Source organism: Hyla sarda, chromosome 1 (genome assembly GCF_029499605.1).
Source record: "Hyla sarda isolate aHylSar1 chromosome 1, aHylSar1.hap1, whole genome shotgun sequence".
Lineage (NCBI taxonomy): Eukaryota > Metazoa > Chordata > Amphibia > Anura > Hylidae > Hyla > Hyla sarda.
The window spans coordinates 139,466,781-139,494,349 of NC_079189.1; the positions used below are offsets into that span (position 1 = coordinate 139,466,781).

Sequence of the window (27,569 nt, forward strand, 5' to 3'; positions counted from 1 at the left end):
TCCCGTGGCAACACCGTTATTTGGGTGGTCGTTGATCGATTCTCCAAAATGGCACATTTCATTCCTCTTCCTGGTCTTCCTTCTGCGCCTCAGTTGGCTAAACAGTTTTTTGTACACATTTTTCGTCTTCACGGGTTGCCTACGCAGATTGTCTCGGATAGAGGGGCCCAATTCGTGTCTAAATTCTGGAGAGCTCTCTGTAAACAACTCAAGATTAAATTAAATTTTTCCTCTGCATATCATCCCCAGTCCAATGGACAAGTAGAAAGAATTAACCAGATCCTGGGTGATTATTTGCGACATTTTGTTTCCTCCCGCCAGGATGACTGGGCAGATCTCCTTCCATGGGCCGAATTCTCGTATAACTTCAGGGTCTCTGAATCTTCCTCCAAATCCCCATTTTTCGTGGTGTACGGCCGTCACCCTCTTCCCCCCCTCCCTACCCCCTTGCCCTCTGGTCTGCCCGCTGTGGATGAAATTTCTCGTGACCTTTCCATTATATGGAGAGAGACCCAAAATTCTCTCTTACAGGCTTCTTCACGCATGAAGAGGTTCGCGGATAAGAAAAGAAGAGCTCCCCCCGTTTTTTCCCCTGGAGACAAGGTATGGCTCTCCGCTAAATATGTCCGCTTCCGTGTCCCTAGCTACAAGTTGGGACCACGCTATCTTGGTCCTTTCAAAATTTTGTGTCAAATTAATCCTGTCTCTTATAAACTTCTTCTTCCTCCTTCTCTTCGTATCCCTAATGCCTTTCACGTCTCTCTTCTCAAACCACTCATCCTCAACCGTTTTTCTCCCAAATCTGTTCCTCCCACTCCTGTTTCCGGCTCCTCGGACGTCTTCTCGGTCAAGGAGATTTTGGCTGCCAAAAAGGTCAGAGGGAAAAATTTTTTTTTAGTAGACTGGGAGGGTTGTGGTCCTGAAGAGAGATCCTGGGAACCTGAGGACAACATCCTTGACAAAAGTCTGCTCCTCAGGTTCTCAGGCTCCAAGAAGAGGGGGAGACCCAAGGGGGGGGGTACTGTTACGCCGAGCGCTCCGGGTTCCCGCTCCTCCCCGGAGCGCTCGCTTCACCTCCTCCGCTGCAGCGCTCCGGTCACGTCCTCTGACCCGGGGCGCTGCGATCCTGCTGCTAGCCGGGATGCGATTCGCGATGCGGGTAGCGCCCGCTCGCGATGCGCACCCCGGCTCCCCTACCTGACTCGCTCCCCGTCTGTTCTGTCCCGGCGCGCGCGGCCCCGCTCCCTAGGGCGCGCGCGCGCCGGGTCTCTGCGATTTAAAGGGCCACTGCGCCGCTGATTGGCGCAGTGGTTCCAATTAGAGTTATCACCTGTGCACTCCCTATATTACCTCACTTCCCTTGCACTCCCTTGCCGGATCTTGTTGCCTTAGTGCCAGTGAAAGCGTTCCTTGTGTGTCCCTTGCCAGTGTTTCCAGACCTTCTGCCGTTGCCCCTGACTACGATCCTTGCTGCCTGCCCCGACCTTCTGCTACGTCCGACCTTGCTTCTGCCTACTCCCTTGTACCGCGCCTATCTTCAGCAGCCAGAGAGGTGAGCCGTTGCTAGTGGATACGACCTGGTCACTACCGCCGCAGCAAGACCATCCCGCTTTGCGGCGGGCTCTGGTGAAAACCAGTAGTGGCTTAGAACCGGTCCACTAGCACGGTCCACGCCAATCCCTCTCTGGCACAGAGGGTCCACTACCTGCCAGCCGGCATCGTGACAGTAAGCTGCAAATAAGTTCCCCAACCAGTATTCAAACCAAGGACCCATCAATGTATCCACAAAGAAGTACTAGTACTGCTTTAAAGAAATTCACCCAATGGAAATGGAGTAAATCTTTAGTTAAGTTTATTGACACAATCAACAAAATAAATTACATTTTTGGAAAGTGAACAACTCCCTTCATCAGTTTGATACCGATCAATCTCATGAAGGGGGATATTCAGCCCCTAAAACATTATTGTTTTATTTTTTGTGTCAATAAACTTTACTTTGCCATTGGAAGAATTATATCAGAGCAGTGCCAGTACAGTGCCTTATTTTGCCTTCCTTGTGCATGTTACAACTTAAACTGTGCTGAGACAACCCTGTTAACCCTGGTGGCTGAAACACTGACCACTGGGTTACTAGTGTGTTATTTGTTTTTTTAAGATTTTTTTATATATGGCTTAAAACATGGGTTGCTTTTAAATCTCAACTGACCAAAAAATAGACAAGAGAGATTGAAACAAAGAAGCATTTAAAGGGAGCCTGTCACCATGAAAATGTTATGTAATCTGCTGCAATTATGATATACAGCAGGATAAACTAAGCATGTGATTTCAATAAAGATAGCATTCAGCACAACAGCAGTGCAACTAAAATCCATAGCACTAAGGGTTAACTCTCAGAACAGCACAAACCACTAACATCCAAGACAAGATAACTCACCAGATTCAAGGAGTTTTTGTTTTTATTTCAAAAGGGATGTACAAAACATTAAATGCAGAGGAGCACCGGCACCAGCGTTCACATGTCCCTGCTTCTAATGTCTTGTACACCACTTTTGCATTAAAGACAAAACTCATATCTGAATCCGTTGAGTGCCACTCTTCTTTTTTCTCCTTGTGTTAGATAAACAAAGCGGGCTGATATACTGTATAGCTTTGTTGGTAAAGATTTAGTATAATTTATTACAATCTCAGCTTTTCTATGCCTAGGAATGTAGTGGATAGTCCAACTCATTTGCAGCCTTCGCTCTACAAGCAGGCATACAGAAATAACATTCAGTCACTGATTAGGACCTAATTACTTGAAAGTTATACTGAATCTTTTTCCATCAAAACTATGTGTGAAACTGCTCAGGCATGGCCAATTATTGAAGGACCACCTTTAATCTGTGGTGTATCCATAATCCATTGTCATAAAAGATTACGGTGATTAAAAACATGTTTACATGTTTTTATAAATGATAAAAGTGGTTCATCGCATCAGGTCTCACTCCTAAGACCTGCTGTGATTGTGAGATATAATTTGGGGAAGTGGGTGGCATTGCGCTTCACTCCCCTCTGGCAGGCAGATCTCGGTCACTTCTTTGGGGGACCTTGGGTGGGAACAACAACCGCCAGAGAAAGTGATATCAGTCCAGCGACCAAACCACAACCACTGGCAAGAGATCACGGACGAGAACCTGGACCCTGAAGGAACAGGAACCCATCAAGCAAGCGCTAAGAAAATTGAACAGACCATGTGAAGCGGGCTAGGACCTGAAAGCAAGGAACCTCCCTAAGGTAGAGAATGGGGTCCACCAACCGACAGTAATCTACAAGTAATGATCATCTTGGAGACCTGAGGGGAGCACAACCTCCAGAGAGAGACAGGAAGATGCTGGACTACCACAGCTCGGACTGAATAAAGAAGGGTGAGTGACCAGAGAACACCAGCGTCAAGATCCACCCAAAGAGAGAGCAGGAAAAAGAACGCCAAAGGCCAGGAGAGAAACATCCCGAGATGCTCGGAGGGAGAGCTCTGCAAGGCCTCAGCTCCAACCTGAGCATCTAGGCTGAAAATAGAGAAGACAGAAAGTGACTGCTGGGCACACCCAGCAAGAAGGCTAGAAAACAGATGCAAGACCCGCTACCAGGCCTTACCACAAAGGCCCGCTTCCGGAAACCACCAGGTACGGAGGAAGCTCCTGGAAGTGGAAAGGTGACAGCATGGAGCATACTACTCATGACCCAAACTGAAAAGCCTGTGTTCGAAAACCACAGTTCCAAGCCGTCGGAGAACCAGTGGAAGAGAGGACCGAGGGAACAAGTCCGGTTACCCTGGACAAGCGGGAGGAATGCAACGTGGTGGAACATGTCAGCGTAAGAAGCAGGAAGGAGCCAGTCTGGGACCACTAGTGTGACTGTAACGCCCTGGGACACGAGGTCCGCACGACCCCAGAAATTGTAGGATCACCCTGAGTGAAACGCTGTGGGAGAGGAACCCCATGCCTAGAGAGGTCGCAGAGCTGCTTCAAAAAAACCATTGCCCATGGGGAAACGCAGAAATGACCGAAACAAGACATGCCAGGCCGCCTGGAAGATTGCCAAATTCAAGAAGGTTCTGACAAGGGAAAAAACCGAGGGAAAGAGTCTCCTCCTATGCTAGGTTCACCAAAGAAGAGTGACATGCAAGGGGATAACCAAAATGGAAATGAAAAGGACAGTGTTAGAGCTACGGAGACCACATAGGCCATCATCCACCGAACACTTGCAGGCACAAGCAAGGTGTGGATTGACAGGGAAGATTTAAGCATGGGATCCCTTCAGCAGAACCGACAAATAGGCTCTGAAGGAACACACTGCAAACAAAGGGACAGAGAAGGAGACATAGTGGACCCAGCAGAGAAGTCACTCCAGAATGAAAGACCTGGAGGCAAGTACGGTCCTAAGCGTGGGTGGACGCTCAATAAGACCGATGGCCAAGCACAGAAATGGAAGCAACATATTCTGGAATTGGAAGAACATGCTGCAACCAAGGGTAGCACCGAACCTTGGAAAACCAGGGCAGGCAGAAAGTAGGGCAACAAGGAGGAAGGCCCCAAAGATACACCAAATCATAGAGACAGCTCAAAATAGAACCGCCAACATTACTCCAGAAAAGCCGATGGCTGCACAGGCAAGTGCAGGCACCATGTAACAGTATCCCCCAAAGAAGAGGGAAGAGTGCTGGCTATGGTGGAGACAGCAGAAGCAAGCAAAATATGGCGCCTATAGAAAAACTGCATTGCTAGGCCAAAGAAGGGGGGAAGTGTGAGGAACAGCCAGGTACCAACAAAAAATGGACACCACAGGAGGATGCTCTGTGCTTAGAAGATAGCATGTACATAAAGGGTCACCACTTTAATCACTGCATACAAGCAAGTGGGGTACCAATACTCCAGCCGCGGTAGACATGCGCAAGAGAGAGGTATAACCCATGAAGGACAATGCTATGCGATGCAGAGAAGGGGAAAACAGGCGCTACGTCTGTGGTGTCTACTGAATACGCAGGGCCGTCTCGACTGTCACCCTGTATTAACAAGGTGCCGTAAATTCAACTGCAGAAGTGGCAAACATGACATGGGTGTCCAGTGGTGGAAAAAACAGGAAAAGTGCCAACAGGTGCACAGGAGCAATAGTGGAAACCACATGAAGATCACAGCTACACCAACCAAGGAAGGGATAACAAGGTTGCTGCATCAGAGGAAGGTCCAGTGCATCCGAAGGGACACCCCTTCCAGACACCCCCCACCATACAGGGGTACTAGAGCACCCGCCATGGATGCGGCAGACTGCACGCCCCACATGGAGGTTGGCTCAAGCATGATCACCCTCTCAGTTCACCTCCCACTAGTAGTGGGATACCGGAACCACAGTAGAAGACTTGACAGAGGCCACACCATGCATGGAATATGGAGAAAGCCCCCCGCACAAGCAGGGTCAACCCCTCCACTGTCTGGTTTCCCAGCGATAAAAAAACTGTCAGTACTTCCTTTTATACGACAGGTAGATGGACCAAACTAAATCCTCTAGCCAATCAAAGTCCAATTAGTAGAGAATGTGCATAGTTGGAGACATATGCTAGGAAACTCCCTTATCACAACCCAATGAAGTGGGGAGACAGTCAAATAGCTCTAAAAGTATTGGACTTTGGAAACAAGGTGTATGAAAGCGGGGTTCTGCACAAGAAACGCGTGACAACAGGCCACAAATTAGTTCATGGTGTGCTGTGCCCAAAGAAACTACCAGATTAGTTCAATGCAATGCATAGGGTGACAGAAATAAGCTGCAAAACTGGCCACCGTTCACAAAAATAAAAATCCAGCCTCACAGGATAATGACAGAGAATGTCACATATCCTATTACCATGCATGATCTCAGCATATCCATGCTGCTACAAAAGCAGAAAACATATCTGGCCATTAGCTAACATTACAGAAGATAACGCAGGTGGGTGGCCTATAAACAGTACTGCAGTGGTCTGGTTACTGAAGAGAGAGCTGAGAACCATCTGTGAAACTTTTGAATTGGTGGAGGTTCAAGTTCAAGGGCCCACACAAATGCTACCAACAAGATTTAAGACCTTTAAGTATTCTTGTGATACATGAGATTAGACAAAAGAAATACTGTTTTACTCTCAGAAACAGCACCATAGTCTGTGCCTGGTATAGCCGCACAGCTCTCTTCAATGGAACAGAGTAAACACTAGGGTACAAGCGACTGATGAAACTAGCAATTTACGGAATATAAAAGAGCAGACTCTTCTATACTCCCACACAACCCACTTTAAAATTTAATTTCACTATTAGCAATTCCCAAGTATGTATATATATATATATATATATATATATATATATATGCAGGTTTACAGGAAAATAGATTGAGCTTGTATGGACAGAAGGACAAGGTCCTTATCCTATGCATTTCAGAAAGAGGCAGGGGGCCAGGGGAGACAGGAGTATACTTACCTGCTGAAGACTTATACTTATCTAGAAGACTTCAGCCAGCTTGTGGTGCCACTGCTACATCCTGGCCAAAGGCGAGGAGAGCAGGGGCAGGTGGGGGGCCCGGACCTAAGGCACTCCACCATGCGCTGGCGAGCAGGGGACAATAACACAGGTTAGTGTCGTGTCCCTTATCGCATGCATCTAGACAGGGGAGGCTTAAGAGGCATGGATGGTATCCCTGTCTCCCGGACCTAGAGGAAAGGAGAAAAAATATTTCTATACAACTTAGAAAAAAAGAAAAGAAAATACCAGGGCGGAATGACTTCTTTGCTTCCATAGTGTCAGCCTTCTAGTGGCAGAACGTATACCCATGGTGTCCCCCAATGAAGTGACCGAGAAATACATAAATTCTGAATAATGGACGTTTCAGGAGTCTCCTCCCTTTCTTGAGAAAGGGAGGAGACTCCTGAAACGTCCAGCAGCTCGCATGCCAGCGAGCGTTTCCACACCCCCTCAGAATTAGCGTCCACATGGCAAGGAACACACTGTCCAGCAAGCAGCAAGTCTGGGATGGAAGGTTCTGAAGACACCGAGTGGAACAACCTCTGAGCCGTCTATTGAGCACCGGGTGATTATGTTCTATATATCTCTTTGCTATTTTGTACATGGATAAATTTGGAGATAAAGAACTTTTTAAGTGCAATTCCCAGTCTATGTCTGTTTCTATATATATATATATATATATATATATATATATATATATATATATATCCTACTAGATGACTACAGCCATCATTAACTTCCTAACTTGGTCACCTGGGTATACAGCCCCTCTATAGCTCCTGTATTTACAAAAAGCACCCAAAATGTATTTGCTCATTTAAATCATGTGGAGCTACCATATCTAACTGGTAGATCCAGCCACACTCTTTCTGTAAGAGCAATCTATTCAGATTACCCCTTTTCAAACAAATAGCCTCTATCAAGGCCCATAAAGTGAATATTGGAGAGGTCCCCCATGTATAGTATTGATGTGATTGGCAATCGGGGTGTCCCAGAAATTCCTAATGTCCACGATATACTCCAATATTCTCTTTTTAAATTCCCTACTAGTTTTGCCTACGTACAGGAATGGGCATGTGCAGAATGCTACATATATGACTGCCCTAGTAGAGCAGTTGATATAATGCTTGATAGAGACTTGGTCAGACTGTAGGGGTATGACATTAGTCCTGGTGACATACTGGCACGCTCGGCAATGTCCGCATTTAAAGCACCCCCTTTAAGGGTGCCATCCGTCCTAGCCAGATCTGGGTGGTGGAGTCACCACGGCGAAGATGACTTTGAACCAGCATGTCACAAAGGCTGTGCCCTCGCCTATAGGTGATCTGTGAAGAGTTACCAACAATGTCCTGTAAGTCAGGATCTATCTTTAAAGGAAAACTCTGATGCAGCCTCCCCCCCAAAAAAATTAATGCCATAATGTAGCCCATTAAAATACCTTTTGATGGAGCCCTCAATCGTGTAGAATGGCCCAGCCGTTTTCGCATTATGTGCCCGGCCTGTAAAAACTACATCTCCCAGCATGCCCGCTCGTCACATCCGGCCTGTATCTCCCCTGCTTGGCCCCCTCCAGAAATTATAATAAATCACGCCCCCTCCGCGTTTGCTGAGCTGAGCCTATGGCAGCTCAGCGCATATATGAATATATTAGTGAGGGGGGAGTAGCCGACTCCGGGCTGGGAGGCCGGCAGAGCCCGCAATGACTCATGGGAGGTATGAGTCACCGGGCTAAGTTGCCGATGAAGTGCTCGGAATAAGCGGTCGAGCGTCATCAAATGCAGGTAAAGGACCCAGCTTCCGGGCAGCGGAAAAATGCAGAAGACCGGGAAAGGGGCCATATGGAAAGCACAGGTATATTAGAATGTTATATAACTTTGCTTGATACTTCTTTTGCCCCAGAAAAGATTTGCATCGGAGTACTCCTTTAATATGTCCTAATGTTTGGTAATGATGTCGCAATTTGGCAAAGGTACCTATTATTTTCACAGGTTGTGGGTTTGCAGGGACATTTACATTGCTCTTGGGGATTAGGAGCTCAATCCGAAGTCTTGCAGAAGCTTCTCTATAGGCTTGATTGAGTATAAAGTGAGGATAACCCCTCTTTTGGAAAGCCTATGTTCATGACTCAAACTTCCCAACTGAAATCCTCATGGCGGGAACAAGTCTTCCTGAGGCGGAGGAACTTCCCTTTCTGGATCCCCCTTTTGGGAGGACTCGGGTGGCAGCTCTCCCACCTCAAGAGACTATTAGTGGAAGTTGTTTTACAGTATATAGTGCTCTGCAGTGTACCGTCTGCATCCTAAAGATGCTGATGTCCAGAAATGTAAATTCCCTCTCCTGGATCTAAAAAGTAAAGAATAGTCCTAGGTAATCAGAGTTAATGGCCTGTAGCAACTGCTCAAAGCTGTCCCTAGTACCACTCCATAAGAAGAACACATCGTCAATGACGCGTCGCCACATCAGTGCCTGTTCACTGAAGTGTTCCCTGGTGTCAGAGAATAGGGTGATGGCCTCCCACCAACCCAGGGTGAGATTTGCGTAGCTGGGGGACACAGGGGCTCCCCAAGGCGGTTCCCCTGAGTTGGTGGTATATTCGGCCTTGGAATAAAAATTCCAATTAAGGACAAAGTTTAGCAGTTGGAGCACAAATTTGTTGTGCTCATGGTATTGGGAACCTCTTGTGCTTAAAAAATACTCCACTGCTTGTAGCCCGATACGATGGTGTATAGACGAACAGAGGGCTTCAACATCAATACTGGCAAGAATGGTATCTCCGTGGACTGTTATACCCTTTATGCACTTGAGCAGATCCAGATCTCTAAGATACGAAGGTAAGGCTAACACAAATTCACAGAGTATTTTATCTATGTAGATTTCCATATTCTGCACAATGCTACCCACCCGATACTATAGGGTGGCCCTTTAAGGCAATTAACCCTTTGTGTATTTTGGGCAATGCGTAGAATGTGGGAACTACAGGTGAGGATGGCACAAGGAATTCATTCTTATCAAAGATTTTTTTTGTCAATGGATCACGAAGGATATCTCACAATTCACTACAGTATTTGTAAAGTAGGGTCAGAGGAAAGAATCTCATAAGTCTCATGATCATCGAGGAGTCTTACACATTCTGATGTATTTGGGTTTGTCTAATAAGATAATATTTACCCCCTTATCGGAGGCTTTTATGACCAACTGGTCATTCCTCTGTAATTGATTCAGGGCTTGTTTTTCCTGAAAAGTGAGATTCTCCCTGTCACGATTCGGCTGGCTGGAGGTGGATCCTCTGTGCCAGAGAGGGATTGGCGTGGACCGTGTTGGTGGACCGGTTCTAAGTTGCTACTGGTATTCACCAGAGCCCGCCGCAAAGCGGGATGGTCTTGCAGCGGCGGTAGCAACCAGGTTGTATCCACCAGCAACGGCTCAACCTCTCTGACTGCTGAAGATAGGCGCGGTACAAGGGAGTAGACAAGAGCAAGGTCGGACGTAGCAGAAGGTCAGGGCAGGCAGCAAGGATCGTAGTCAGGGGCAACGGCAGGAGGTCTGGAACACAGGCTAGGAACACACAAGGAAACGCTTTCACTGGCACAATGGCAACAAGATCCGGCGAGGGAGTGCAGGGGAAGTGAGGTATAAGTAGGGAGTGCACAGGTGAACATACTGATTAAGCCTGCTGCGCCAATCAGTGGCGCAGCGGCCCTTTAAATTGCAGAGACCCGGCGCGCGCGCGCCCTAAGGAGCGGGGCCGCGCGCGCCGGGACAAGACAGACGGGGAACGGGTCAGGTACGGGAGCCGGGATGCGCATCGCGAGCGGGCGCCTACCGCATCGCGAATCGCATCCCGGCTGAGAGTGATATTGCAGCGCACCTGGTCAGCAGGTCTGACCGGGGCGCTGCGAATGAGAGGGTGCTGCGAGCGCTCCGGGGAGGAGCGGGGACCCGGAGCGCTCGGCGTAACACTCCCTATAAACCTTGTAAGTGGGTGGGATGGCTTTGAGATCCCTGAGAAATAATTCAAGGAAGACATCAATACACAACATGTCCCCAATTGGTGGGAACAAATTGCTCTTGGGTTTCAAGGTAGTGAAAGGGCCTTGCACGGGGAAATGATTATTATCATCCAGAAGGTCTACCAGATGTCTTGTTGTCATTAAGTCTTCCTCCGTCAAACCATGTGCAAGGCATTCCCATTTGTCTTTTAATTTAAAGAATTTATGCCATTTGAGGTGCCGGGTGAAGAGGTGTAGGTCCTTCGTCAATTCAAATTATACAAAGTAGCCCGGCACTACGAGAATGGTGAGAGACGGTATGCGGAGGTGTTGGGTGTCTGCTGATGCGGCTGTGTGGTGGTGCTCTGGTTAAAGCAGCAAAGAAATCTTCATAACCATAAGAAAGGTAAGAAAAAAAATGGCGACTCACCAACTTCTCTTCTTTCGACTTCTTTATTCGATCATAATACTCACATATATAGAAAAGGAGGGGACATATACAGGCGACAAGCTCTGTTTTGTACAAATTAGTACTTCATCCGGCCATATCACTCTGTAAGGATAGGTGCACTTTATATAGAGGTGAGGCCCTTACTAGTGACCACCCACACACGTGACGTGCAACGTCAAAGGAGGAGAAGGGTGAGGAACAAGACAATTAACAGGTATACCGCTGTGTCAGCTTTTTCATTTAACCCTAAAGGGCCCGTTGCGTTCAATCTTAAAATCCTTTGTCCATTCAAACGGGTCATGGTTGACGGAGGGGACAAACGATAAACCTTTAAGGAGAACACGAGTCTGTGTATCAGTAAGAATATGACTGGAAAGGTTAATAACTTGCATTTGTATGGACTGACTCAGTGCCAATATTGGGGTCTGCAGGGTGGGGGCCCTCAAAGTTGGTAGGGGTCCCTCTGGCTACCATCTAAAAAAGGGGAGGAAGAGGTGGCACCACCACATGTTGTGGCCTGGTTATTATAGGCTCCTCTAGGCCGCCCTTCTACCACATCTGTTCCTTCCAGTCCTTTTGTTGGCACCCCCCTTAAGACCTGATGATCCCACTTCAGAGTGAACTGTATCAGAGGATGAAATGTCAGTTTCAGTGTCCCTCAGTGTGAGGTCCTTCTCCAGTACACTATAAACTCTGTTCTCCCTAAAGTCACCAAGATCTCTTATGAATTGCGCGTGTTTTCTCAGTTTAAGTTAATACTGGTATTTTTCCACTTGGTTCTGTAATTGTTTCTCAATTTACAAATTCTGGATCTGTCTTAAAACTGAGAACTACTTCCTTTTGTTCTTGTAACCTAGTAGAGATATTATCTAAGTTCTTCCTTTCCTCCTTCAACAGAATATTTATAAATTTTAGGGAACAGTTCGTTGCCTCTGCCTCCACTTGGTTAGCACAGAGGTGGTTCTCAATCTGACAGAGGGTAAAATGGGGACCTGTAGACCCAGAGGAACTATATTGTTTTTGATACAGCTTTCAAAACCTTGAATTTTGAAAAGGAAGTAATATGTTGTTTATGCAAGTTTGTCAATTCGAATGTTGTTCGCATAGAGGATGTACATTTTGGCTGTACATAATTTTTTTCAGAGAACGCATCACGTGCCTCCGTTAACCAATTGTTAGTGTCCAGAGCAATGTTTAGAAAACCTGCCATAAAACACGACTTCAAAATAATAACAAGAGCCGTAGTATAGTCTCTATGGTTCTACGTAGACGACCAGGTAACATCAAATAAATCATCCAGCATAAGGCATAAGCAAATAGGGGAGACGTGCTCGGGATGTGCCTAAAACTTAACCTTTACTAATTATAGTTAACCCCTTAATGTACGTCTTATGAGGTGGTACTTAACGCACCAGGACATACATTTATGTTCTATGCATAACCGCAATTGTCAGAATGATGCCGGATCATGCGCGGCAGGTCCCGGCTGCTGATAGCAGCCAGGGACCCGCTGGTAATGGCCAACATCCGCAATCACGCTGATGTCCGCCATTAACCCCTCAGATGCCGTGATCAATACAGATCACGGCATCTGCAGCATTGCGGTCACTAAAATGGATGATCGGATCGCCCGCAGCGCTGCCGCAGTGATCCCAGTGATCATGGGTATCATTTTAATCGTATTGACCCAAAGAATAAAGAACACATGTCATTTCTACCGTAAATTGTACGGCGTGAAAACAAAACCTTCCAAAATTTAGGTTTTCTTTTTAATTTCTCCACACAAATAGTATTTTTTTGGTAGCGCCATACATTTTATGGTAAAGTGAGTGATGGCATTACAATGGACAACTGGTCGCACAAAAAAAAAGCCCTCATACTAGTCTGTGGATGAAAATATAAAAGAGCTACGATTTTTTTGAAGGCGAGGAAGAAAAAAAAGAAAACGTAAAAATTTAATTGTTTGAGTCCTTAAGGGTTTAAAATGCAAAAATATTACACTCGTGGTAAAATGATAGGAGTGATTAATTGTGGGCTTCCAAATAGAGTGCTAGGACACAAAATGGGTTCTGTAGGGCCCAGCCACTCCAGAATTGCCACATAAGAGATAGAGATGATCTATACCACTCAATATACACAAAAGTACCAAAAACGTGTTTCTACCACCAGAATTTATTATACAATTTTAGGGTGTCCTAGGGATAGGGTAGCGGCCCATAGAGCCCTGTCTATCTCCCACCCCCTGCTTTATTAGTCCCGCCCCCCCAATTGGGTGACAGCCCTCCCAGTGTCTCCTGGCTCATTCATTTTTCATGAGCTCTGACTACATGTTTTGCTCCCTTTGCTTACTGCTCATTAGTTTTGACTACATATGCTATCATTATACTATATTGCTCTTGTAAGATTATTGTCCTATACCAGAATTGGAGTTCACTCAAGATTGGCTACTATATAGCTCTCTTATAAACTTTCGCTTAGGTAAACTGTTGACCGCTATTTACTGTCCATAATTTTCTCCAAGTTATACTTGCTACCAGTCACATCACAATGATACCTTTACTTGTATATTCATTTTATGAGCCATCACACCCCGTGCCATGTTTCTTTGTTCGGTGTATATTTACCTTCTACAAAGCAATTTACATGCATTCATTAACACTCCTTCTGTACTGCGATCCCCAGTGAGCGCCGGGTTGAGCGATTGATTCCCGCTCAAACACCCCCCCCCTCTGCATCATACGGTGGGAGTAGACAGGTGCGTTATACCTCGCTGATCAGAGGGAAGTGAGGTCAGACGCCACGACCTCGTGGCATTCCGCGAGTGAGCCAGTGAACTCCAGCTCCCTGCAGGTCTCACCTCCCGGTCTCCTTGCTGATCTGCAGAACAGTGAGTTCTAAAGAGTTGTCATTGTATTGATCTATGCTGGGTTTCTCTTCACAGGTCATTTTAAGTGAATGATACAATACAGAAATTTAGGTGCACTACTGCGGTAGATGTATACAATGACATTGGCTATCCCTCAACACTGATGTTAAAATTGAGACATTCGCCAGTGTATCCTTATATGAAGGACACACCAGAGCCCGCACACCAACGCCAAGGTTTCTCAAGTGGCACGGGACCTAACGCTAACCAACCTGTGCGTAAAAAGCAAAAACCAGGGGCCAGTGGGCAATTACAGCAGCACTAGGCCAACATGCAGCCTGCTCCCAGTTACCTCCAGCGTGACTGAGCACACATACAATGGGAGGAGGGAGAAAGGCTACAATCCCCACCCAAGTTGGCTGATATAGGTGCATGGCCTCACAGGTGCAACCTTAATGCTGCCTGGAAAATGTTCAAGGTGCATTAACATATGGAGTTTACACACCTCCAAGTATACATTTTTAAACAACAACCAAAAATGTGGTCTCAAATGGCTGGAGATGCTCAACCCCAAATGCAGTTGTGCATTTATACTGGGGGAGCAGATCCTGCCCTTGTAGTCCGTTGCTAGGGGCGATCCCCAGCATAAAAATGCATACAATGGAGGATGCCTGCAGCGGACTACAAGTGCCACAATAGAATCCTACACCAGATAAATAGTGTGGATGTGTAACAATTAGAATAATACAATACAGAAATTTAGGTGCACTACTGTGGTAGATGTATACAATGACATTGGCTAATCCCTCAACACTGATGTTAAAATTGAGACATTCGCCAGTGTATCCTTATATGAAGGACACACCAGAGCCCGCACACCAACGCCAAGGTTTCTCAAATGGCACGGGACCTAACGCTAACCTACCTGTGCGTGAAAAGCAAAAAACATGGGCCAGTGGGCAAATACAGCAGCACTAGGCCAACATGCAGCCTGCTCCCAGTTACCTCCAGTGTGACTGAGCACACATACAATGGGAGGAGGGAGAGAGGCTACAAGCCCCACCCCACCCCATTTTAAGTAAATGGAAATATTTTTGTTTCTTTTTCAGGTGGATTTTAACGGCATCTGAATGGAATATATGTGACCATTAGGAAATGTGCTTTTCTCTCACAGGACCTTAATACTATGTAATTCATGCCCTCATTTGCCTATATGTAACATATATATATGGATCAGAGACAATTTTTATTGCAGATCCTCATGGTCACGATCATATATTTTTTTTTTTTATAATTGCGGCAATGGTCTTTTCGGTACTGATCTTTTGTACCTCCCTGATGACGTCATCATAAAATCTGGTGGCAGAAACGCGTTGGTGGTACTTTTGTGTATTAAGTGGTATAGATCATCTTTATCTCTCATGTGGCACTTATGGGTTGGCTGGGCCCTGCAAAACCCAGTTTGTGTCCTATCACTCTATTTGGAAGACCGCAATGAATCACTCCTATCACTTTACCACAAGTGTAATATTTTTGCATTTTAACTATAATTAGTAAAGGTTACGTTTAAGGCACATCCAGAGCACAAGTCTCCCCTGTGGGTTTATGCCTTATGCTGGATGATTTATTTGATTTGTTACCTGGTGGGCTACGTAGAACCATAGACTCTATACTACGTCATTAAGGGCTCAGGATGTACATATAATTGGTATCACCACAACCACAATGGCCCATACTCATAATAGTGTGCTGATGTGCCTTCAGGGTATGCCCATATTAGCACTTGTTTCAATGTGTGTACAGAGAAGGCTTTTAGTTTGCCTGAGGGGGAGTGGCCTCACTGTGCAGGTCTCCGCCCCCTCCCTTAGTATGCTGTCTGCTCACATCTCCCCTAGCATTAGCAAAAGTACAACTCCCAGCGTGTCCTCACTGACAGTAGCAGGACACAAGCTGACAGTGGGAGGATTTTTCTTCCAGCTGTGAGTCCTGCACTCACAGCTGTCAATCAAGGAAGTGTGTCCATGACATAGGTGATGATGCATGGACACAGCAGGACTAGTATGTGTCCAAGCAGACAGAGAGGCAGTTGTTTGACTGGCTTTTTCATTATGAAATACCGAAAATTTTCTAATGAAAGCAATTGTAAAACCTATTGGTTTTGCATGCTTTTCAACATATCAAAAGTTTTTGTATCTGACAGTGCCCATTTAAACATTTAGCAATAGGCATATACTGTATATATTTTATACAATATAGTTTAAGGAAAGGAGATGTTTTACTGACTGCCAAATGAAAGTATATATATATATATATATATATATATATATATATATATGTATATATATCTATATATATTATCTGTTGGTAGCAATTAGAGATGAGCAAACTTACAGTAAATTTGATTCATCACGAACTTCTCGGCTCGGCAGTTGATGACTTTTCCTGCGTAAATTAGTTCAGCCTTCAGGTGCTCCGGTGGGCTGGAAAAGGTGGATACATTCCTAGGAAAGTCTCCTAGGACTGTATCCACCTTTTCCAGCCCACCGGAGCACCGGAAAGCTGAACTAATTTATGCAGGAAAAGTCATCAACTGCCGAGAAGTTCGTGACGAATCAAATTTACTGTAAGTTCGCTCACCTCTAGTAGCAATACTGAAAATATATTATAGATAAGCCAAATTACTTTTCTATACTTAATAACATTTTGTAACTGTATGTGTTAATTTACCCCCAAAGGTTTTGCCACCGGGGCCCTCCTTCTGGTCCTGCCTGCAGTCCTGCTTGCAGATTGCTTCCTGCAGCAGCCGGGCAGACAAAAAAAGTCAGGAAATGCAGGTGGGACCTTAGCTCAGCAAAGTGTATAGAGCTGAATATTTCAGCTCCCTTTCCCTTTTGAGCTGAGCATAGTGCTGAATATCATGTTGAATATTGTGCTGAATATTTCTGCTTCGTTTAGCAGCTGCAGGGCAGAGCTGACACATGCTGAGTTCAGTTTCAATAGCTGATGTTTGTGTGCTGCCTCACCCAATCACAGCCCATCTCACACTGAACTGATCTGGGACTTCCGGTACATCTGATCACATTAGTCTTGGGCTGCAGAGACTTTAAAATTAGTCTCGTGCTGCCAGGGACTTTTAAACATTCCGCCGACTGGAAGGCAAGTGCAGAGAACAGTTACTGTTGTGATGGGTAATTAGGTCGGTGTATGAGAACAGGATATGGGGACAGTATATGAGGACGAGATATGAGGTTGGGATATGAAAACAGAGCGCCATTGTTGCTTTTCCTCTCCCGCAAAGTTTAGGTAAGAAGACCAGGCAACACCAGGTACTCAGCTAGTGTTGTATATAAGAATCCTCATACAGTGGTTGTAACAATCACTCTTCTCACAAAAGTATGGTAAGTACTCTATTTAATACCAACAACACTTACCACATGATTTAAACACCAAAACACATTCAAAACCTACTACTCTAACATTTACATATTACAATGTAAAAGGCAATATTTTTAACAGTGCCCAAAATAAAATGCTGGTATTTTGGTACATGTTAAATATATGTTTAATGTTATTGAAAAGTAGCATCTGTAAAAAGTACAATTTTGCAAGCAGAAATCACCAAAAATGCTAATTATTCTGAAAAAAGCAGTATGAGTTCTGGCCCTCCGATGATTTTTTTTAACAGTGTATGAATCTTGTCAAGAGACCTCTAAAAATGTAAATCTTCCACCCATTCTGAAAAAAGGGTCATATAAATCAAGTATTCCTTATGTTGGTCAAAGATCTGCCACTAATGGGCTGTTGTGCTGCCAACAGACATGTTATATCAGAGGGAACAATCTAATGTATATAAACAGGTTCAGGATATTGGGGCAACCTTACTAATTCTGTCTTCTATTTAAGCAGTGTAACTTAAAGGGGTACTCCGGTGGAAACCCTTTTTTTTATTTATTTATTTTTTTAAATCAACTGGTGCCAGGAAGTTAAACAGATTTTTAAATTTGAGGAAGTTTCTTTGTTTTATCATTTCTTTTCTGTCTGTCCACCATGCTCTCTGCTGACACCTCTGTCCATGTCAAGAACTGTCCAGAGCAGGAACAATTCCCCATAGCAAACCTATCCTGCTCCGGACAGTTCCTGACACCGACAGAGGAGTCAGCGGAGAGCACCATGGACAGAGAGAAAAGAAATTCAAAAAGAAAAGAACTTACTCTGTATTATATAGCAGCTGATAAGTACTGGACGGATTAAGATTTTTCAATATAAGTAATTTACAAATCTTTTTAACTTTCTGGCATCAATTGATTTAAAAAAAAATGTTTTCCACTGAAGTACCCCTTTAAATAAGCACTGTCAGATACAAAAACTTTTTATAATTTGTACATTCTGGCAAAACCATTAACCTTCCTAATATACTTCATAAGAAAATTGTATTTCCTTTTTATAGAAATCATGGCTGATAAAATCATGGCTTTGTCCAAACTGAAGCACAGGCATGGACAGTATGTGAGGGTGGGCTAGCACTCCTTTGTCTGATAGGACAGAAGAGAGCACAGTGGAGTCCTATCAGACAGGAGAGCACAGAGGAGTCCTATCAGACAGGAGAGAGGACAGAGGAGGGCTATCAGACAAAAGAGAACACAGAGGAGTACTATCAGACAGGAGAGAGCACAGAGGAGTGCTATCAGATAAGAGAGAGTACAGACGAGTCCTATCTGACAGGAGAGAGCACAGAGGAGTGCTATCAGACAGGAGAGAGCACAGAGGAGTACTATCAGATAGGAGAGAGCACATAGGAGTACTATCAGACAGGAGACAGAACACAGAGGAGTGCTATCAGACAGGAGAGAGCACAGAGGAGTGCTATCAGACAGGAGAGAGCACAGAGGAGTGCTATCAGACAGGAGAGAGCACAGAGGAGTACTATCAGACAGGGGAGAGCACAAAGGAGTACTATCAGACAGGAGAGAGCACAAAGGAGTACTATCAGACAGGAGAGAGCACAGAGGAGTCCAATCAGATAGGAGAGAGCACAGCGGAGTACTATCAGACAGGAGAGAGCACAGAGGAGTCCTATCAGAGGGGAGAGAGCACAGAGGAGTGCCAGGCCATTCTCACTTACTGGACTTTGTCCATGCCTGTGCTTCAGCTTGGACAAAGCCATGATTTTATAAGCCATGATTTCTATAAAAAGGAAGTACAATTTTCTTATGAAGTATACTAGAAGGGTTAATGTTTTGCCAAGTTGTACAACATATAAAAAGTTTTTAAAATTTGACAGTGCCCATTCGGACCTAACAAAAAATAAAGTGGTTCATGTGGTATTATAACTTTAAACACATTTTACACCTTAATTTATAATACAATTTAAGCCAGATTTTTTTTTTTGCAGCAGCAAATAAGCCTCACTGGCCCAGATTTATCAATCTGCCTGAAAACAAATCAGTCTGGCTTTACCCATAGCAACCAATCACAGCTCAGCTTTTATGTCTTACCAAGCTCTGATACTGTGAAAGCTGAGCTGTGATTGGTTGTTATGGGCAAAACCAGGCAGTTTTGGTTTCCGTCAGATTGATGAATCAGGGTTTTCCAGAAATAAAATCCTTTGAAAGGAAGTAAGTAGGGTTCAGGCACTTTATAGAACAAACATATTTCCCATAGGGCACTCTAGAGCAAGTACCTAGGTTGGCACAATTATAGGGGTACTCCGGTTGAAACATTTTTTTTTTTAAATCAACTGGTGCCAGAAATGTAAACAGATTTGTATAAAAAAATCTTAATCCTTCCAGTACTTATAAGCGGCTGTATACTACAGAGGATTTCTTATCTGTCTGTCCACAGTGCTCTCTGCAGACACCTCTGTCCACGTCAGGAACTGACCAGAGCAGGAGAAAATCCACATAGCAAACATATGCTGCTCTGGACAGTTCCTAAAATGGACAGAGGTGTCAGCAGAGAGCACTGTGGACAGACAGAATTTCCTCTCTAGTATACAGCCACTAATAAGTACTGGAAGGAAGATTTTTAATAGAAGTCATTTACAAATCTGTTTAACTTTTTGGCACCAGTTGATTTAAAAAAAAAAAAAAATGTTTTCCACCAGAGAACCCCTTTAAGGTAGCTGTAATAATACCCACAGTGAATTATGTAAGTGATAATGCACCTTTACATTTCAAGATGTTCTACAGAAACAATGAATAGGGTTACACAGGCTCTTTTGTTGTGACAAAGGTTGCAAGGCTCAAAAGTCTCCCATTGAAATGTAGAGGCTATCTCGCAGCTCCGATAGACAGTGAATGGAGCAACAGTGTACATGTGTAATTGCTGCTCAATACTGGTTGGGTGACCCAGTACCCCGTTCTCAAGATCACTGGATTCCAAGCAGTTGAAAAGAGAAATAATTGTTAATAGTGGGACAACATCTGTAAACTAATATGCTTTCTAATAACTGTAAATTATATCTGATAATAATATACAACTTTTATTAAGGGAAACTTAAAAAATACATAATGACCAGTTCCATTTAAAATTTCTGTGATATAATTGTTTATGGAAGGACAAAGTTGATTTTTCATACAGATTAGCTCTGTTATTCTGCAAAACATCAACGGGCACGTGTCCAAGTCCCCCTTTATTCATACTTCTCCGTAATATAGAATAGCCTGTTATTTCATATAGAATAGAGAAGATTAGAAGTGTAGACTGACAACACTTGAGATGATAAAAGAAGTGCTAAGAGAATCTGTCCACCGGCAGCACTATACAGAAGATGAGAGGAGTGTCATCATACCCTGTCAGCTTTGAGTGGCATTTCTAGCATTCAAATAGGAGATTACTAGAGCCATTACTTAGAGCTGAGAGGAGGGGCTGGTAAAGCACTCACTCAATGCAGAGAATTCTGCACCCTTAATGGGTTGTCCAGCCCCCAAAAATGTATTCCCTATCCGTTGGGACCCTTGTGATCTCCAAAATGCATCCCAGGCTCTCCACTGGCCATGATGCTGCAGACAACACGTCATCAAATGATTTCTACGGGAGCACCGAAGATATCCGAGTGAGATATCTCTGGCCTTATCATAGAAATGAACAGATGATGTGTTGTCTACCGCTTCACTGCATGCGGAAACCACGATCAGACACTTATCTTTTAACTCATGGATAGGTGACATGTTTTTTGGCTTAACAACAACCTTTTTACCATAAAGGGCCTGTTTTAGGGTACTTGCTGTAGTGGCAGCCAAGAAATGCAAAACATATTTTTCATGACCGAGACTGCACGCCTCAAAACTGCTGACATATTGCCTTTAAAGGAGAACTCCAGACCATAAAAATTGTCCCTCATACTGCCGGCAGTAAAAAAATAAAGATGTACATACCTTCCTCCGCTTCCCCGGGGCCTCCGGTAACCGGCTCCGGTCTCCGCCGCGATCCACTTCCTGGTTGCCGGTGGTCGGATGAATCATACTGCGCTCAGCCAATCACCAGCCGCAGCGCAGTCAGACTCGGCCGGCAATAGGCTGAGCGGCAGTGTGATGTTTTCGGCCCCGGCCGCAGGTGCCGGTGTAGTGAAGAATTTTGTGTCCTGAAGCGTTTTCACACTGCCGCTCAGCCTATCGCCGGCCAAGTCTGACTTTGCCGCGGCAGGTGATTGGCTGAGCGCAGTATGATTCATCCGACCACCCGCAACCAGGAAGTGGATCACGGCGGAGACCGGAGCCGGTTACCGGAGGCCCCGGGGGAGCGGAGGAAGGTATGTACATCTTTATTTTTTTACTGCCGGCAGTATGGGCAACAATTTTTATATTCCGGAGTTCTCCTTTAAGCTTGTTTGCTTTATGTAAGTATATGTGTGCTCAAGTATTAAACGGGTTTCCCAGGTGTTAAAACGTTTTAGCATTTTTATACCTCGGGGTGTGCATAAATAATAAAGTAATACTGACCTACCTTCTCAGCCCGATGCTGCCCTGCTGATACTCCTGTTTCCAGCTAGTCTCTTCTACTTACTGGTGATGCTTTGCCACTGCAAGAAGTGCCAACTTAGCCAATCCCTGACTGAAGAGGCACACAATGGCAGCCAGTGATTGGCTGAGCAGAGCAGATCCTGAGGGGATGAAGCATCACCAGAAAGTAGCGGTGACAAAAGGTAAATGGGAGCACTGGCATGGCAGCTGCGGGGTTTGGGTAGGTGAGTATTCCTTATTATTTTTACACTACTACCAGGCATATATAAACATTTTTTGTTTATATATGCCCCTTAAAGGAAATATCATAGTATTAATGTCTAATGCTCTTGAAAAAATGATGTGATATTCTGCAGCAAAACAATAGATTTTTAAAACTCAAAGCATTTTTTATTCTCAAGCTTTTTGTTAGGCTGCTTTCACACTATAAAGTTCCTCCGTTTTAAAGACCCGTTATAATGTCCGTTATGAAAACCCTTAAAAACGGCCATTACAAAATCCCATAAGGCCATTACAAAATCCCATTAAAGTCTATGGGATTTTTCCATTATCTGTTTTAACCTGTCATAACCCGTTATGAATAACTGACATTATTTGTGATGGGAGAAAAAACGTTACATGCACTATTTTTCTCAAAATAACGTCTGTTAACGGGCTATGAAGGGTTAAAACAGACAATGTAAAAATCCCATAGACTATAATAGGATTTTGTAACGGCCGTATGGGATTTTGTAACGGCCGTTTTTAAGGGTTTTCTTAAAGGGACATTATAACGGGTCTTTAAAACGGAGGAACTTTATAGTGTGGAAGCAGCCTTATTTGATCCCTTCAAGACTGTATAACTAGCATGAAAAATCCAAGTGGAAATGTGCCTTCCATTATAAATACCTTGAAATGTGTTACAATGTAAGTTTTCATTTCTCATCGGCCCATTTTAGACCTCGGTGATGTATGCATTTTGTGCATAAGCCTAATTTAAAATGATTAAAAAAAAAACAAAAAAAAAAAAAACATGTAATGGTATATATTATCCAGAGATATGGATCCATGGCACCTCAAAAATGTACAATAGCACCTGACTGTTGGGACACCAGCTCTTAGATTACTTAACTTAGGCTTGGATTACACTGGTGGCTAGAATAGCGCAGTATACTAAGCTCTTCTACACTATTAAATAATAAAGTAAAAAATGTATAAAAAATGAAACATGACACGCCCATCATAAGTCAACTGTATCTGTCACAAAACAGCACTTTTTTATCCACCAAGGATGCTTAAAATACATACCTTAACATACCAGTGTGAACAGAGCCTTACAACTTGGAAAAACAGGAATCTGGGGATCTTGAAGAATGAATTAAAGGGAAATTGACAAAGGGGTTCACTCAATACACAGGGTTATAGTGCAGGTGAACCGGATTACAACTAGATATCACTTATCCAGATCCGCGGTCCGGAGATACCCACTGTATTAGCCGGGACTGCTGATCTAGAAATGGCCAGCTTTGCGCAATGGAGACGGGACCCGGCATACCTAGCTTGCCTGCCTCCAACCCTCCTGGGCAAATCGGTGCAAAGGGGATGGAAGCTGGGTATGCTGGGTTCCACCTCAATTATGCAAAGTCAGCTATTTTTAGATTCTCAATGTCGGCTAATACAAAAGGTATCTCCGGACTGTGGATCGGGGTAAGTGATACCTCATTGTAATCCGCTTCAACCGCACTATAACCCTGTGTATTGGGTGAACCTGCTGTCAATTTCCCTTTAATTCATATTTCAAGATCCCCAGATTTAAAAATCCTTGGTGGATAAGGAAGGATTGTGTTGTAACAGATTCATTATATTGTAGTTCACCTGCACTATAACCCCATGTATTGGGTTTAGTGCGGATGAACCCGCTGTAAGTTTTCATTTAAGAATAACAGTGTAAATATGATCATTTTAAGCTAAAGCAATGATGAAAACTAATTAAAAACCTAACAATAAATTATGCTAACAGAAACACTGAAAAAGTTCAGAAATGCAATACTGATTTAGAAATAAGATGGACTAGGGAAAAGAAATCTTTGCTCCATGTGGTTTCCATTTGCAACGGAAAATGACGGTGACAACAAATGACTAGAGTTAGAAGGCCTGGATGTAAACTTCACATTTGGCGATAAAGGTGGCTGTCCATCACTCCCAGAAGTCAGAAAGTTGTGATGAAAGCTGTAGCCTGAAATCAAGAGAAAATAACTTACAATAATGATTAAAATAAAAAGTAAACAAGACAATGCTGCAATACAATATTCCAGCACTGCATTGACGAGCATAGGAAAACAATAAAGAGGAAGTAGAGCTCACCACAACTTCTTCAAAGAGCTGTGAATGGAGTTATGCCCCCACTGATCAAATAATGATCACATTTTTTTTTAACAAAGGACCTAGAGACATGTCAAAAGTTTTTATTGATTGGGGTCTAGGTGTTCCTATTGATAAGAGATTAGTTAAGAACCCCGAAACACCCCTTCAAAGGAGTACTTGTTACGCCGAGCGCTCCGGGTCCCCGCTCCTCCCCGGAGCGCTCGCAGCGTTCTCTCATTCGCAGCGCCCCGGTCAGACCTGCTGACCGAGTGCGCTGCGATATTACTCCCAGCCGGGATGCGATTCGCGATGCGGGACGCGCCCGCTCGCGATGCGCATCTCGGCTCCCGTACCTGACCCGTTCCCCGTCTGTGTTGTCCCGGCGCGCGCGGCCCCGCTCCTTAGGGCGCGCGCGCGCCGGGTCTCTGCCATTTAAAGGGCCGCTGCGCCACTGATTGGCGCAGCAGGCCTAATCAGTATTCTCACCTGTGCACTCCCTATTTATACCTCACTTCCCCTGCACTCCCTCGCCGGATCTTGTTGCCATTGTGCCAGTGAAAGCGTTCCCTTGTGTGTTCCTAGCCTGTGTTCCAGACCTCCTGCTGTTGCCCCTGACTACGATCCTTGCTGCCTGCCCTGACCTTCTGCTACGTCCGACCTTGCTCTTGTCTACTCCCTTGTACCGCGCCTATCTTCAGCAGTCAGAGAGGTTGAGCCGTTGCTGGTGGATACGACCTGGTTGCTACCGCCGCTGCAAGACCATCCCGCTTTGCGGCGGGCTCTGGTGAATACCAGTAGCAACTTAGAACCGGTCCACCAGCACGGTCCACGCCAATCCCTCTCTGGCACAGAGGATCCACCTCCTGCCAGCCGAATCGTGACAGTAGATCCGGCCATGGATCCCGCTGAAGTCCCACTGCCAGTTGTCGCCGACCTCACCACGGTGGTCGCCCAGCAGTCGCAACAGATAGCGCAACAAGGTCACCAGCTGTCTCAACTGACCGTGATGCTACAGCAGCTATTACCACAGCTCCAGCAACAATCTCCTCCGCCAGCTCCTGCACCTCCTCCGCAGCGAGTGGCCGCTTCCGGCTTACGATTATCCTTGCCGGATAAATTTGATGGGGACTCTAAGTTTTTCCGTGGCTTTCTTTCGCAATGTTCCCTGCACTTGGAGATGATGTCGGACCAGTTTCCAACTGAAAGGTCTAAGGTGGCTTTCGTAGTCAGCCTTCTGTCTGGGAAAGCTCTGTCATGGGCCACACCGCTCTGGGACCGCAATGACCCTGTCACTGCCTCTGTACACTCCTTCTTCACGGAGATCCGAAGTGTCTTTGAGGAACCTGCCCGAGCCTCTTCTGCTGAGACTGCCCTGCTGAACCTAGTCCAGGGTAATTCTTCTATTGGCGAGTACGCCATCCAATTCCGTACTCTTGCCTCCGAATTATCCTGGAATAATGAGGCCCTCTGCGCGACCTTTAAAAAAGGCCTATCCAGCAACATTAGAGAAATTCCTGCTAACCTGCATGAACTTATTCATCTTGCTACCCGCATTGACATGCGTTTTTCCGAAAGGCGTCAGGAGCTCCGCCAGGATATGGACTTTGTTCGCACGAGGCGGTTTCTCTCCCCGGCTCCTCTCTCCTCTGGTCCTCTGCAATCCGTTCCTGTGCCTCCCGCCGTGGAGGCTATGCAAGTTGACCGGTCTCGCTTGACACCTCAAGAGAGGACACAACGCCGCATGGAGAACCTATGCCTGTACTGTGCCGGTACCGAACAATTCTTGAAAGATTGTCCTATCCGTCCTCCCCGCCTGGAAAGACGTATGCTGACTCCGCACAAGGATGAGACAGTTCTTGATGTCTACTCTGCTTCTCCACGCCTTACTGTGCCTGTGCGGATATCTTCCTCTACCTTCTCCTTCTCTGCTACGGCCTTCTTGGATTCCGGATCTGCAGGAAATTTTATTTTGGCCTCTCTCATCAACAGGTTCAACATCCCGGTGACCAGTCTCGCCAGACCCCTCTACATCAATTCTGTTAACAATGAAAGATTGGACTGTACCGTGCGTTACCGCACGGAACCTCTCCTAATGTGCATCGGACCTCATCACGAAAAAATAGAATTTTTGGTCCTCTCCAACTGCACTTCTGAAATTCTTCTTGGATTACCGTGGCTTCAACGCCATTCCCCAACCCTTGATTGGTCCACAGGAGAAATCAAGAACTGGGGTACTTCTTGTCTCAAGGACTGTCTTAAACCGGTTCCCAGTACTCCCTGCCGTGACCCTGTGGTTCCCCCTGTAACCGGTCTTCCTAAGGCTTATATGGACTATGCTGACGTGTTCTGCAAAAAGCAAGCTGAGACTTTACCTCCTCACAGGCCTTATGACTGTCCTATTGACCTCCTCCCGGGTACTACTCCACCCCGGGGCAGAATCTATCCTCTGTCTGCTCCAGAGACTCTTGCCATGTCAGAGTACATCCAGGAAAATGTAAAAAAGGGGTTTATCCGCAAATCCTCCTCTCCTGCCGGAGCTGGATTTTTTTTTTGTGTCCAAAAAAGATGGCTCCCTACGTCCTTGCATTGATTACCGCGGACTTAATAAAATCAGGGTAAAGAACCGCTACCCCCTACCTCTTATCTCGGAACTCTTTGATCGCCTACAAGGTGCCCACATCTTTACCAAACTGGACTTAAGAGGTGCTTATAATCTCATCCGCATCAGGGAGGGGGACGAATGGAAGACTGCATTTAACACCAGAGATGGACACTTTGAGTATCTGGTCATGCCCTTTGGCCTGTGCAACGCCCCTGCCGTCTTCCAAGACTTTGTTAATGAAATTTTTCGTGATCTCTTATATTCCTGTGTTGTGGTTTATCTGGACGATATTCTGATTTTTTCTGCCAACTTAGAAGAACACCGCCAGCACGTCCGCATGGTTCTTCAGAGACTTCGAGACAATCAACTTTATGCCAAAATGGAGAAATGTCTCTTTGAATGTCAATCTCTTCCTTTCCTAGGATACTTGGTTTCTGGCCAGGGACTACAAATGGACCCAGATAAGCTAGCTGCTGTATTAGATTGGCCACGCCCCTCCGGACTCCGTGCTATCCAACGTTTTTTGGGGTTCGCCAATTATTACAGACAATTTATTCCACACTTTTCCACTATTGTGGCTCCTATCGTGGCTTTAACCAAGAAAAATGCCAATCCCAAGTCCTGGTCTCCCCAAGCGGAAGACGCATTTAAACATCTCAAGTCTGCCTTTTCTTCTGTTCCCGTGCTCTCCAGACCTGACCCATCTAAACCCTTTCTATTGGAGGTAGATGCCTCCTCAGTGGGAGCTGGAGCTGTCCTTCTACAAAAAAATTCTTCCGGGCATGCTGTTACTTGTGGTTTTTTTTCTAGGACCTTCTCTCCGGCGGAGAGAGACT

General features: G+C 45.1%; 1 protein-coding gene across 3 annotated transcripts in view; it reads right to left on the bottom strand.

The window, feature by feature from the left end:
- Nucleotides 1-23,532: 23,532 nt before the first annotated feature.
- RBM46 (RNA binding motif protein 46) overlaps nucleotides 23,533-27,569 on the bottom strand; it is a 111,056-nt gene continuing 107,019 nt past the window's right edge. For all 3 annotated transcript variants that reach the window (XM_056562187.1, XM_056562194.1, XM_056562177.1), the window contains exon 5: nucleotides 23,533-24,003. In XM_056562187.1, coding sequence (XP_056418162.1) covers nucleotides 23,822-24,003 — 182 coding nt within the window. In that variant the 3' untranslated portion in view covers nucleotides 23,533-23,821. The remainder of the gene's footprint in view (nucleotides 24,004-27,569) is intronic.